At 35.8% G+C, this 14,799-nt stretch overlaps 1 protein-coding gene across 1 annotated transcript; it reads right to left on the bottom strand.

Moving 5' to 3' along the window:
* Window positions 1-419: 419 nt before the first annotated feature.
* Window positions 420-2,393, bottom strand: LOC141588164 (uncharacterized). Its single transcript, XM_074409619.1, has 5 exons — window positions 2,218-2,393; window positions 1,962-2,133; window positions 1,550-1,678; window positions 1,326-1,472; window positions 420-695 (listed from the first exon to the last, which is right to left on the bottom strand). The coding sequence occupies exons 1-5, from the start codon at window positions 2,391-2,393 to the stop codon at window positions 420-422; spliced, it is 900 nt and encodes a 299-aa protein (XP_074265720.1).
* Between the last annotated feature and the right edge of the window lie 12,406 nt (window positions 2,394-14,799).

The following is a 14,799-nucleotide window of genomic DNA, read 5'->3' as shown; positions in this document are numbered from 1 at the left end:
AAAAAAAAGACGCAGAACTGAGAACGACAGGAAGGGAAAAGAAAAAAGAAAAAAAAAAGACAAAACAAGAAAAAACAAGATTTAATTTTTTCCATATTTAATATCCTTGATTAACGCTTGATTGCCCCGGAGCAGCTTCGACACCACATTTGTGTTGAGACCACCTCTACCACAGTCGAGAGAGCAGCCCAACCCGTCCCCCTTTCCACGGGGATGGCTCTTGACGGCTGATAGCGCTTGACCAGATGGAATGCGCATGGCCACCGGCGTCACCTCCATAACGGGCTTTTCAAATTCGATTCTGCGAGCACGTTTTGTGGACTCCGCCCTATGTCACCATCTGTTTTCCTCTTAACAAAGATTCAACTTTCTTCTCAACGGATGTCCAAAGGCGATCGTTTTGAAAAAACCAACCCTCGTCAGGATATCTTCTCGATCATCATTAATGTCACGAGGGACGAGTGTTGCGAAAGAATCTCAAGACGGTACAAACTCATAGCATCCTCTTTCCCGAGGTCACATTGAAAAGGGCTTCCGCGGTAGAACATCATATGTAGCATCATGAAAACACCACAGTCATTTCTCGAATACCCTTGACCTTGCCAGCTGAACTCAATGTTGACAATCTTGAACCCGCTGACCTTTGCCCCCTTAGACAGCCCTTTAGACACCAAATACTTCCCCATTATATTTGCCTGGACACAAAAAAACGTCATTGAGTTAACGTAGTACGACCCACTAAAATTCGTTGACTTTTAAGATATCGAAAAAGAAAAGTGTGATTGTAGCGGACAAAGTGTTATTTTAACTAACATAAGTGTAATTGTAGGAGAGGAAAGTGTAATTCTAACAAAAGAAAGGGTTATTTTAACGTAAAAAAGACATTTTAACGAAAAAAAGTGTGATTTTAGGCGACAAAAAGTCTAATTGTAGCAGCATAAAGTGTTATTTTAGCAACAAAAGTGTGATTCTACCAAAGGGTCAAAAGTGGGATTTGTAGCAGAATAAAGTGTTATTTTAGCTTACAAAAGTGTAATTCTAACAAAATACAGTGTTATTTTAACAGACTACATTGTAATTTTAGCAAAGAAAAGTGTGATTTTAGCTGAGAAAAGTGTAATTCTAACAAGATAAAGTGTTATTTTAACATACTACATTGTAATTTTAGCAAAGAAAAGTGTGATTGCAGCAGCATAAAGTGTTATTTTTGCATCAAAAGTGTAATTCTAACAAAAGGGTAATCAAAAGTGGGATTTCTCCAACCAAAAATGGATAAACTGTAATTTTAATTAAAGAAAGAGTAATTGTAGATATCGGCCACTTACGGAAATACGCGCTATCCCTCCGTAAGGGAGCGTTTCTATTGGGTCATCGTACTTGCGGTTGTCGAGGTAGTCAATCTGCTCGGTCAGAAAGTTGATGCACACGCAGCTGTAGTGATCACCGTCGCCAGATAAAACGGGGAGAAAGATCTGCACCGTGTGTTGCTAAGATCAGAACAATTAAAACTTAAAAACCATGAGACAAGATTACATGTTTTGTTACCTACCATGTCCGTATCAAGCTGGAATGGTGCACGACACATTTCAGCCCATGAATCCCAGCCACCGTAAATGTCTTCGTCTTTGTTCAACACTTTCCCAAGCTTTTGAGCGTCCCAAATCATAATGGCAGGGGACTGTAATTTGAAAAGTGTTAAATGCGTGAACAGATAATTAAAAGAACTATTTTATACAAATAAAGTGAACCTTTAACCAAAAAATGTGTTAGAATTAACTCAGAAGGGAGATGTTAAAAGTATAATTTAAACAATCAAAAGTGTAATTCTAACGGCAAAAAGTATCATTTTAACGGACAAATGTGCAATTTTAAAATACAAAACCAACTTTTTAACTTTAAAAAGTATAATTCTAACGGACAAATGTGTAATTTTAACACACAAAGGTAACATTTTAACTTACAGTGTGACTTAGTCCAAAGAAAGAACGGGATATGTCCGAAGGTTTCATGATGTGGTTGAGTAGCAAGCACCAACCATCAATAACACTGGTCATGATTTGCTGCCCAGGGTTCAAAGTTGCAATATCTTCCCGGGTAATGAAATAAAACTCGCTGAATTGGACCAATTGTTCCCTACAACGAAAAAATGAAATTAGCCAACAAATATATATATAATTAGCAATGTTAAGAGGCTCTTGTAAAGAATAATACACTTACAACTCGTTAAACACGTATGACTGATTGAACGCATAGTCAATCACATATTTCCTGTCACTGAACATTGGCACTAGGAGCTCCTGACTGAATGCTAGGTTTTTCGTTGCAAAGCACAAATCAGGATTAGGTGCCCCACAATCAAGAGAACACCCAAGGTTCTCAATGACGTGATCCATGCATGGTAAGGGCTCACTCGAGTGAAGTAAAAAAGGATGGTAGCTCGGATCACCGTGAGGGACGTGCGGGACCGGGATAGGAATGTCAACGTTCTTCTCTGCCTGCGGAACTACGTCGGTGATACCTCTCTTCTCTCGACAGTCCCTTCCGAAGACTTCCCGGCAACATCCTCAATCGCCGCATCTCGTAATAAAAATAGTGTTATTTCATCATCGGTAAGTAAGTGTAATCGTGTGCGAGAGAAGAAAGTATAATTCAAAGAGACAAGATTATAATTCAAACAAAATTTAGTGTTATTTTATCACAAATAATCGTAATTTTAACTACAAATAGTCTAATTGTAGAAGACAAAAGTGTAATTGTAAGCTACAAAAGTATAATTTTAACTTAGAAAAGTGTAGTTTTAGTAGAGAAAATTGTAATTCTAATCAATAAAGTGTGATTTTAACTAACAAATTGTCTAATTGCGCAAGAGAGAAAAGTGTCATACTAAGGCAAAAAGTGTTATCAAATAACAAAAGTGTAACTTTAAAATAGAAAAATGTAATTCTAACTAAATAACTTCATCCACGGCATTACCTCCGTGATCCTTGATCAGCCCCATCCACTACCTTCTCTACCACTGTCTGAGAACTTATCTCCAAATTTGGCTCCTCATTATTCCAACCCTCCTCATTTACAAATCGGCACAGATATTGGGTGCTCCTCGAGCAATAGCGTTTACTTCCGCAGAAGAATATACAGTGCTTGTCCATTCTACGTCCATAAATTCCTTTGCCTGCAACGCATATACATATTCAGGCTGCTCGTTTTCCTTCAACACCCGCTCGTGAGTGGTTTCGCCTCCGCCGTTTCCCGCACCCTCTTGATAATGTTGTTCGGCTGCGCGCTCGCATCGCATATCTCGTGATGAGAGAACATCAACCGAGTGGCGGGGGGGAACTTCGAGTTCGAACTTCCGCCAAAGCATTATCCGCCTTCTCGGTCTCCCCCTCAAGATCGGGCCCTCTAAATTCCAAAGATTTAGAGTCCACTTGTACAAAGATCGTGTAGTGTTGCAGAAACCACAATTGAACTTGAACATTGGAGACTAGGTTCAGCATTACCCTTCCCAATCTTGTCATCATCCTTTTCCGCCTCGGCGTTCAGAGCTTCACTTACATACACACCCGCTCCCGTAGCGTCGGAGGCCACATTCACCAATTCTCTTACGTCTCCAATTCCTTGGTCTTCTCCGCCGACCTTTCAGCTCGGCGATGCCGCTTCAATAATCTCCGCAGCCGAAATCAGTAGTTGAGTGACGGGTGGAACAACGTCGGTGGGCCCATCGTCCTCATTTTTTTTGTCCGCTATCTCATTATCCCCGGCCACATGCACGTCCAGATCCATCGTCTGCTCTTCTACGGCCTCATTTTTTTTGTCAGCTATCTCATTATCCCCGGCCACATGCACGTCCAGATCCATCGTCTGCTCTTCTTCCTTTGCAGCTGCAGCATTCGCATAGAACTTCTTCTCAGCCTCATCAAGCTCTTCTTTTGAATATATATCTTCCAGAGCTTCCCGGTCAAATTTTGGTGGTTCTTTAACAGCCACCTGCTTTCCATCTGCCTTCCTCCTTCTGTATATAACGGAAATCTCACGAGTACTACCAACATCCATGTCGGTGTCCTTACTGTACTCATCTCTGTGAGCAGTGTCCGTAAATTCAGCGGAGCCGTAATATTGCACGGCCTCCATTATCTGTTGTGTAGACACCTCCAGTGCTTTCTCACTAGCTGCGTCATCCGAAACAATTGACGCGGCCACCGGGCCTTCACGGTCTCTACCAAGATCTGCAATCACCTCTTTCTCATTATCGGATCCATCATCCTCCATATCATCACCGTCCTCCTCATCGCCGACATTATCAACATCCTCGTCATCTCCCTCGTCCTCATCACCATTGTCCTCCTCTTCATCATCGTCACCAACATGCTGCTCGTACCCGTCGTCATCTACCTCATCATTCGATCTTCGGTCACCTGGACTTTGTTGCGAGCAGTCTTGATTTCACGCGAACGATTTATTCGTTCAGACTATCTCCCGCATTTCCACAAAGATAATCCTTCATCCTTTGGCTTTGAAAGAATGATTGCGTGCATTGTGTAGCGACAGGGTCACTAGGATGGTTCATCCCTCCTGTTAACCTTTTGAGCGTCATGGCTGCATCTGCATACCATGAATAGAAGACAGTAGCATTCCTTTGCATCTTCAAGTAAAGCTCATGCACATCCTACATTAAAATACAGATAATTGGACAATTGTTCAGTCAAAAGTGTTCATTCAAAAGTATAATTTTAACCTTAACAACTGTAATTCTAAGGTCCAAAAGTATAATTCCAACGGACGAAAGTGTAATTGTAAGCTACAACAGTAAAATATTAACTTTAAAAAGTATTATTTTAACGGACAAAAGTGTAATTGTAACATACAAAAGTATAATTTTAACTGTAAAAAGTATAACTTAAACTGACAACCTTGTATAATTTTAACTGACAACCTTGTATAATTTTAACTGACAAAAGTATTTTTTTAACGGACAAAAGTGTAATTGTAACATACAAAAGTATAATATTAATTTTAAAAGGACAAAAGTGTAATTGTAACATACTACACTATAATTTTAACTTTAAAAAGTATAATTTTTACTGACAACCTTGTAATTTAAGCAATTACTGATTAATATCGCAATTACAATTGTAGTGTAATTGTAGTGAAAGAAAAAGTATCTTTAAAACATTAAAATAGCACTTACATCTACAGCCCGAGCTTTCAACTCCTCGTCATCATCAACACCAGAAGGGAGTTCAATCTCGATGAACTTCTTCCTGTCTGAAGTTGAAGTCACTTGTAATGCCGTATCCCTAACCACATTTCCAATGGCCAACACTTGGCGTCATCAGCACCCCACCAATGCTTAATGGTTCTTTTTGTAGGCACCGAGGATACTTAACCACGGACCAAGTTAGCCGACCCAAACGGCTCTTGTCAAGCTCACCATGTAGTCTGTCAGAAAGCGTCTGCCGGTCCCAGTGCTTAATGAGGGGCAGGGTGTGGCGACAACTCTCACCAGGGAAATCGAAACGTTGAAAGTACGTAATCATTAAGAAGGGGATACACCCCGGCGAAATACCTTTTATTTTCACCGATGATCTGCCGCACCTTCACCAAATTTTCCAAAGACATAAGTACACCAATCGTCTCTGCGTAATCGAGTCCACATCTTCAACAGCTCTCAAAAGCTTGAAGTCAACCCCACCGTATGACGTTGGAGTTAGGAATGATGACATTGCGAAGCGAACAAACAAACTGCAGAATGCGGACCTCCTTTTTGTATTTTTTTTTTAAAATATCTTGGAAGACAATTCCTAAATTAATGCCTTCATTAACCCCTTTTATGTTGTACGCTTTTCGCCATTTATCTTTCAATTGCTTGTTCTACGGCGCTTGAGAATCCTTTTGGCGGCCCGTAGGTACTAGATCAAGAGTTTTAGGACCAAGTGGTAACATAAAACAGTCATACACGTCATGCTTGGTGACCATGAACTCCTTATCCTTGGCCCGAAAAATATACGATTCATCACCGAATGCTTTAAAAATCTTTAACGTACCCCATCGGATATGTTTTGAGCTTAAGCTCCAGAATACCACCGAAACCAATCCTCCGTACCGCATCTCGCTGTGCATCATTAAGCTTTTCAAGGAGCTCAACCAAAGCTTTGCTTGTAGGCACTTGACAGCCACCTTTGCTATTTTCTTCGTGTCCTGGTTTCACTGGTTTGGTTTTGGTTTGGCAACAACAAGCTCCTTACTCGACTTAACAGGCACCTTTGCTTTTTTGGACTTGCCTGATTTACCCTCATTTCCACGACATCCGTTAACATTACTCAAAATTAATTGTTAAATACAAAAAAAAATAAGACAAAAAGAAAATTTAAAATTGTAGCAAAGATAAAGTGTAATTATAGCGACCACAAGTGTAATTCTAATAAAATAAATGGTTATTTTAACAGCAAATGAATACTATCAAAAAACAAAAGTGTGATTGTAGCAAGACAATGTGTTATTTTAACTAACAAAAGTGTAATTGTAGCAGAGGAAAGTGTAATTCTAACAAAATAAAGTGTTATTTTAACAGAAATGTGACATTTTAAAAGAAAAAAGTGTGATTTTAGTTGTCAAAAGTCTAATTGTAGCAAAGATAAAGTGTTATTTTAGCAACAAAAGTGTGATTCTAACAAAAGAGTCAAAAGTCGGATTTGTAGCAGATTAAAGTGTTATTTTAGCTTACAAAAGTGTAATTCTAACAAAATACAGTGTTATTTTAACAGGCAACAGTGACATTTAAAATTGTAGCAAAGATAAAGTGTAATTATAGCGACCCACAAGTGTAATTCTAATAAAATAAATGGTTATTTTAACGAGGAACAAAAACTATCAAAAAAAGAAAAGTGTGATTGTAGCGACAAAGTGTTATTTTAACTAACATAAGTGTAATTGTAGCAGAGGAAAGTGTAATTCTAACAAAATAAAGGGTTATTTTAACAGCAAAATGTGACATTTTAACGAAAAAAAGTGTGATTTTAGGCGACAAAAGTCTAATTGTAGCAAAAAATAAAGTGTTATTTTAGCAACAAAAGTGTGATTCTACCAAAGGGTCAAAAGTGGGATTTGTAGCAGAATAAATTGTTATTTTAGCTTACAAAAGTGTAATTCTAACAAAATACAGTGTTATTTTAACAGACTACATTGTAATTTTAGCAAAGAAAAGTGTGATTTTAGCTGAGAAAAGTGTAATTCTAACAAGATAAAGTGTTATTTTAACATACTACATTGTAATTTTAGCAAAGAAAAGTGTGATTGCAAAGCAAGATAAAGTGTTATTTTAGCATCAAAAGTGTAATTCTAACAAAAGGGTAATCAAAAGTGGGATTTCTCCAACAAAAAATGGATAAACTGTACTTTTAACAAAGAAAGAGTAATTGTAAGCAACAAAAGTAGGATTTCTCCAAAAAAATATGACTAATCTTAATGAATATGAACATATATACTCAAAACGTTAGTTGACAAAATACTGATGATAAAAAATAACGTGTTCATGTCCTAAATGTGCTAAAAATAATCGGCTAATCAAAATGAAGAAACCAAAAACAAGTGATCAAATAGAACAAGACATCAACAATGGTGACAAAGTCACGTGATCAAATACAGTACAATAGCATAACAATGTCCAATAAATTAAAAAAAACGTCTAAATAAATGAAGAGAACAAATAATAAAACGTAAAAACCCGGAAAAAAAAATCATAAAACTATAAAAACCCCAAAAAAAATTACCTTCTGAAGTGATTGAATGGACGACAATGGCAGTTTGCAAGTGAGCAAAGAAAATGGAGAAAAAAACGATAATAAGGTAGCAAAAAACCCATAAATTTGGGGGATTTTTAGAGCGATTTTCTTCTTGAAATGAATGGCGTTTAATTGGGGGGAATTGTTTTGGGGGAAAATTAATTTTGAATAATAGAGAGATAATAAGTGGGGGAAGTTTGTAGGACGTGTGTGAGTGATGGCTTTGATTGACAACCTGCATGCATGCTAATACCCTATGAGTGGTAGGAGGAGAGAGGTAATTATTTTAGCCATTAGAATAATATTATTAGTTGCTTTTTACTTTTAATCTAAGCCATTCAATAACATGATCTAAGGGATGACAATAGAACTCATGGACTCAAGTGTAAGACTTGGACTTAGATGATCTTATTACTATATATATATATATATATATATATATATATATATATATATATATATATATATATATATATATATATAGAGAGAGAGAGAGAGAGAGAGAGAGAGAGAGAGAGAGAGAGAGAGAGAGAGAGAGAGAGAAGAGATCAACTAAGGTCCATAGATATATTAAGTCCATAAGTTCTATTATGAGCCATTGGATGGAGGGAGATGGAGGGATGAGATCAACCCCAAAAAAGTGTGTTTATAAGCTAATCTCACCATCTCTCTCCTCCTTCACTAATCCACTCTAATTAATCACTAATTTACTATATATTTGTTTTCCACTCATCCATTTCTCTTTCATCTTACACATTTCATTTCTTTCTTCTCTCAAACTCTAAAAAAATAACCCAAATAAATAAAAAAAACCAAAAAAATCCAAATAAATAAAAAAACCCAAAAAATCCAAATAAATCAAAAAACCCAAATAAATCACCCACTCCTCTCATCTTCATTCACCACCACCCACCACCACCCCACCCGACACCAACTAACCACCCACCACCACCGCCGCCGCCACCCCGTCGCCGCCGCTGCCGTTTTTTTTTTTTTTTTTTCAACTCGTTTTTTTTTTTTCGTTTTGTGTTAATTTGTATGTTTTGAGTTGTTTTTTCCATTCATTATTTTTTTGTCTTTTATTTTATTTTAGTTGTCTTTTATTTTGTTAGTTCTCATTTTTTATTCATTTTCTTAAATCTATTCTTGTTATACTTTTTTTTTTAAGATTTCGTGTTTTAAATCTCGTTTTTTTTTTGTGGGATACTTTTTTTTTCATCTAAGACAAAAATGGAGTAAAGTTATACAAAAATGAACCAAAGTTATACAAAAATAGACCAAAGTTATACAAAAAATTGGACTAAAGTTATAAAAAAATGAACCAAAGTTATACAAAAATGAACCAAAGTTATACAAAAATGAACCAAAGTTATACAAAAATGGACTAAAGTTATACAAATATGGACTAAAGTTAGACAAATATGGACTAACTTTAGTCAATTTTTGTATAACTTTGGTTCATTTTTGTATAACTTTAGTCCAATTTTTTGTACAACTTTGGTGCATTTTTGTATAACTTTACTCCATTTTTGTATAACTTTGGTTCATTTTTGTATAACTTTGGTTCATTTTTGTATAACTTTAGTCCAATTTTTGTATAACTTTAGTCCAATTTTTTGTATAACTTTAGTCCAATTTTTTGTATAACTTTAGTCCATTTTTTGTATAACTTTGGTGCATTTTTGTATAACTCTGGTCTATTTTTGTATAACTCTGGTCTATTTTTGTATAACTTTGGTTCATTTTTTTATAACTTAGATGCATTTTTGAATAACTCTTGTCTATTTTTGTATAACTTTGGCTCATTTTTGTATGACTTAAGTCCAATTTTTGTATAACTTTAGTCTTTTTTTGTATAACTTTGGTCTATTTTTGTATAACTTCAGTCCTTTTTTGTATAACTTTAGTCCATTGGTGTATGACTTTAGTCCAATTTTTGTATAACTTTAGTATTTTTTTGTATAACTTTGGTCTATTTTTTTATAACTTCAGTCATTTTTTGTATAACTTCACTCCAAAATTGTATAACTTTAGTCCAAAATTGTATAACTTTAATGCACGCAGTGTATAACTTTAATAGACAAGATGTATAACTTTAATGCACCCAGTGTATAACTTTAATGTTTTAAGTGTATAACTTTAGTCGTAAATAGTATAACTTTTATAAAAACCAAATAAATATGAAAAATCGTAATTAATCAACAAATATTAAATCTGAAAAAAAAAATTAAATAATAACAAAAACCAAAAAAACTCATAATAACAAAAACAAAAAACCAAATAACAATAATAAAACCAAAAAACCAACAACCCAACCAAACCCGAAATCTGAAATAAACCAAATAACAATAAAAAAAACCAAATTTAAATATCGTGTGTATAACTCTAATGCACGAAGTGTATAACTTTAATAGACAAGATGTATAAAAAATTAAATAACAACCATCAATAACCAACAAAAAATTAATAACCAACAAAAATTTAAAAACCAAATAACAATAACCAACAAAAATTAAAAACCAAATAACAATAACAAAAAAGAGACAAACACAAGCTAATCAAAGAATTAAAAAACCAAATAACAAAAACACATAAACTAAATAAAGTAAATCTGAAAAATTAAAAAAATGGACAATAAAAATAAAATAAAACCCATACAAAAACACATATAACAAGACATATTTAAAAAAAGAAAAAAAAAGAAAAAAAGAAAAACAAACAACAAACAGGAGATCTCGACAAACCCAAAAACAACAAACAAACAAGATGTCGACATTAATTTAAACAAACAGGAGATCTCCTAGAACAAAACGAGTTGACATTTATTTAAACAAACAAAACAACAAACAAACAAGATGTCGACATTTATTTAAACAAAAAAGCACAAAAAAAAAGTCGACAAAACCAAAAAAATGCCAGATCTGAAATGCAGGGGGTGTTATCATCGGGTTGTGGGTGGTTGTGCGGGGGTGTTATCGTCGTCGGGTTGTGCAGGGGTAGTGGTGGCGTCGGGTGGGGTTGTCGGGTTGTGCAGGGGTACTGGTGGCGTCGGGTGATGTCGGCGGTGGTGTAATCGTGGCTGGGAAGAAGGGAGGGAGGTCGGGTGGTGGTGGGCCGGGAAGAAGGGAGGTCGGGTGGTGGTGTCGGGGACGGCTTGTGAGGGTGATGGAGGTGGAGGTGGAGTGGTTTTTTTGGTTTTGTTTTAGTTTGGGTTTTTTTTGTATCAACTTGGTTTTTTTTTTGTTTAGAGAGGGTGGGAGAAAATGAGAGAGAAAGAGTGAATGTGAGAAATGAGAGAGGATGAGTGAATGTGGAAGTGAGTTAGGAGATTAGAATGATGGTAGAGTTGTACAAAATTAGGTAGAGTTATACACAATTAGGGAAGGAGATTAGGGAGGGAGAATTGTGACCCTTCAATGAGATGTAATCTCATCCCTCCATCCCTTCCATCCAAGGGCTCTTATAAGGACTTAGGGACTCAATGGATGTAAGGACCTTATAAGAACCTCTCTCTCTCTCTCTCTCTCTCTATATATATATATATTTATATATATATATATATATATATATATATATATATATATATATATATATATATAGGGTCGAGATCCGGTGAGAACCACTAGTATAATGAGAACCACTAATAATAATAATAATAATAATAATAATAATAATAATAATAATAATAATAATAATAATAATAATAATACATACGACATCAACCAAATAAACGTGATTTTGTTTCAAGCCTTCGCTCACCCATCATTTTCACAAAACTGCTTCTCTCTCATCTTTTTTCTCTCTCTTCAACTGTCAACAAATTCAACATCACTCGTTTGGATCTGAGACTAATGAAGAGCTGAGATCATACCTATTTTTTTCGTCCAAATCCCACAGTTCCACCCCCTCTGTCATTTAACCAAAAGTATTTTATCTCTCCAAGTTCTTTCTCTTTTCGATCACCAAACTTCTTCCTCGAATTGAAGACAAGCTTCAATATTTTGCCGTTTCGTTCATCAATGAAGACGCAAATCGATTTGCTTTCACCTATGCTGTAAATTTGATAAGGTTTGTTTAACTTCCCCATTAATTTCCCTGAAATTCGTCTTTATTTGTCGGGAATTTGTTAACTTGTCAACAAATTACAGTTGAATTGTTGATTCGAGTTTATATACATATAATTGGGGTACAAAATTAAAATTGTTGACTTCTGCTTGTGAAATTAGGGTTTTTTTTTTCATAAATTGGTAAATTTGCAGTACGAAGTTGGTAAATTAAGGTTGGGGGAAGTTGAGAAATTACCTCAATTGGTTGCAATAATGAATTGGTCGTGACGTCATAGGCACACTCAAACTCAGTTATGATCAATTAGATGCAAAGCTAAGGCTATGTGTTGCATACTGCTCTTTGTTCCCAAAAGGACATGTTTTTCGAAAAACGTTCTCTCATTCATCTTTGGATTTCCATGGGATATGTTGAGTGCGAATATACTAATCAAAGTTTAGAAGAGGTGGCAGAAGGATATGTGTTGTGCTTGCTAAATCGAGGATTTTTCTATTGTAACAAGTGGGATGGATACAAGTGCCCAGTCTATTTTGAGATGCACAACCTGATGCATGATTTAGTGCTCTCGATTGCTGGGATCAAGTATAAGATGGCAGATTCAAATACAAATGAATTTGACGAAACTGTTTGTCATGTATCATTCAATTTGGAAGGAGACTCGCATTGGACAGCGACGCCATCACTATTCAAAATCAAGCAGTTAACGTCGTTTCTTCTTCCAGTTCCATCCCCAAGTCTGGTGAGACTTTCGGTCGAGTAGGTTAAGTTTTTCCCATTAAATGATATATCTACATCCAGACTTCAGTCATTAAGGGCATTAAGAATGCATGGGTTAGGGATTAATAAACTGCCAAGATCATTAGGTAAACTGATCCACCTGAGGTATCTCGATTTTTCGTACAACCCTATCCGTAAACTCTCGGGCTCAATTACGCAACTAGTGAATCTTACTTACTTGACCTATCCTACTGCGAAAGCCTTGAAGAGTTGCCCGAGGACATAAACAAGCTAGTGATGCTAAGTCACCTTAACCTCAATGGTGGTTACAAATTGAGTCATATGCCCAAGGGGTTGATCCATATGAATTAAGTTAACTGTATTGGGAATGGAATACTTTGGTTGATAACATTTATCATTCTATAGATTAAAGGTATCATTCTATAGATTAAAGGCGTGTCATTTCGTTGTATGATTTTGGCTTGTGCTTATACGGGTTCCATATATTAGGTGAATTTGATTATGGCAAGCGCAATTATCGTAAATGACTTATAGGGCACAACCAAAAAAGGTTGAGCTGATGTTGAGGCTGAGGCTGTTAATACTAGTAGGGCAGGTAATCGGGATTCTGCGTATCATGAGAGATATGATATATAGCAGGCTACTACATGGATTGAGCAGGCTCCGCCTTTCTCATTGTTGTTGCTCGTCGTCTTTATCCGTCAGCACTTGCAGGGTATGGCATTCTTTTCACCACTTTTGGTCAATTATGCTTGTTGGAGATTGAAATATTGAAATCTTCATGCTATTATGATGTTAATATGGATTTGTTTATGTAGTAATACATTGTGGACAACTTGTGATGTTTGTCTCTGTATATTATCTTCTTTGAAATGTTTATAAGTTCTTTCATAAATCTTGTAGTCTCATTAAGCATATCTCATATGATGGTCCTTTGTCGGTCTGTGGTGGATGTTGTGCGTGTGGTTGCTTATTTTAGGAGAGAAATCGCGCGAGTGTTAATGTTTTGTGATTTTTTAGATAACTTTCTCCAAAGTGAAGATCTTTTTGTTAATTATGTGAACTGTGGAAACTTTGGCTCAGGATAAAACTTTAGTTATGTGGTTGGTGCTAGTTATCAGTAGTTTGAGAATTTCGTTCTTAAGAACCTTAAAAAGGCTGCTCGGAGAAACACCAAATTTATTTTCGAAAGTGTACGTGTAGCGGCATCATGAAGTATTGTTGAAGGGGTACAGCATTAAGGTCATTGAGGTTCTGATGATTCATCATCTATTCGCTTTTCAGGTCATATAATCAAGTTACATAAATTTGGCTCACTTAGAGTCCTGGGTTACGATTATCGAGTCGGGTTAGTCACATTTAGGAGAAAATTTAATAATTTAATATTTGTAATGCTTAATTTAGCAATTTAGTTGTTTTGATACATGACTCTTAGTTTACATATTTCATGCACATACAACGTTATTTCATACACATATAACGTCTTTTAATGCACGTATAAGGAAAGTATTAAGGAACTTGAGAAATGTGATTGATTGACTTAGTAGTGTAATTGCTTTGAGGACGGGAAAGGGTTTGAGGCTGGATTAGGTGGACCGCTACGCGGATAAGCCTAATCGAACCCTAAAACCTTACCCTTATTATAAGCTAAACGGCCGCAAAACAAAAAGGCACCCTAGAGGGGCAGTGTGAACTCTTTTTAGAGGGACGGGTATAAAACTAAGGAATGCACATATATTGCTTTTTCATGCATGTACAGGGTTGTTTAATGCACATATATTGCTTTTTCATGCATGTACAAGGTTGTTTAATGCATATATATTGCTTTTTTCAAGCATGTACAAGGTTGTTTAATGCACATATATTTCTTTTTCATGCATCTACAAGGTTGTTTAATGCACATATATTGCTTTTTCATGCATGTACAATGTTGTTTAATTTTAGGAGACGGGTATCCTAAATTTAGGACGGAAAAAGGGATTTGGGTTGGATTAGGCGGATTCGTGTATATAATTTGAACGACTGCAAGACACCCTAGAGGGGTAGAATGAACCTTTTTTAGGAGGACGCGTATAAAACTAGGGAATGCAAATATATTGCGTTTTCATGCATGCACAAGGTTATTTAATGCACATATATTTCTTTTTCATGTATGTACAAGGTTGTTTAAGTTTAAGGGACGGGTACCCTAATATTTTTCAGTTTATAATATCTT

Source organism: Silene latifolia, chromosome 1 (assembly GCF_048544455.1).
Source record: "Silene latifolia isolate original U9 population chromosome 1, ASM4854445v1, whole genome shotgun sequence".
NCBI lineage: Eukaryota > Viridiplantae > Streptophyta > Magnoliopsida > Caryophyllales > Caryophyllaceae > Silene > Silene latifolia.
This window is presented reverse-complemented; position numbering and strand designations above follow the sequence as displayed.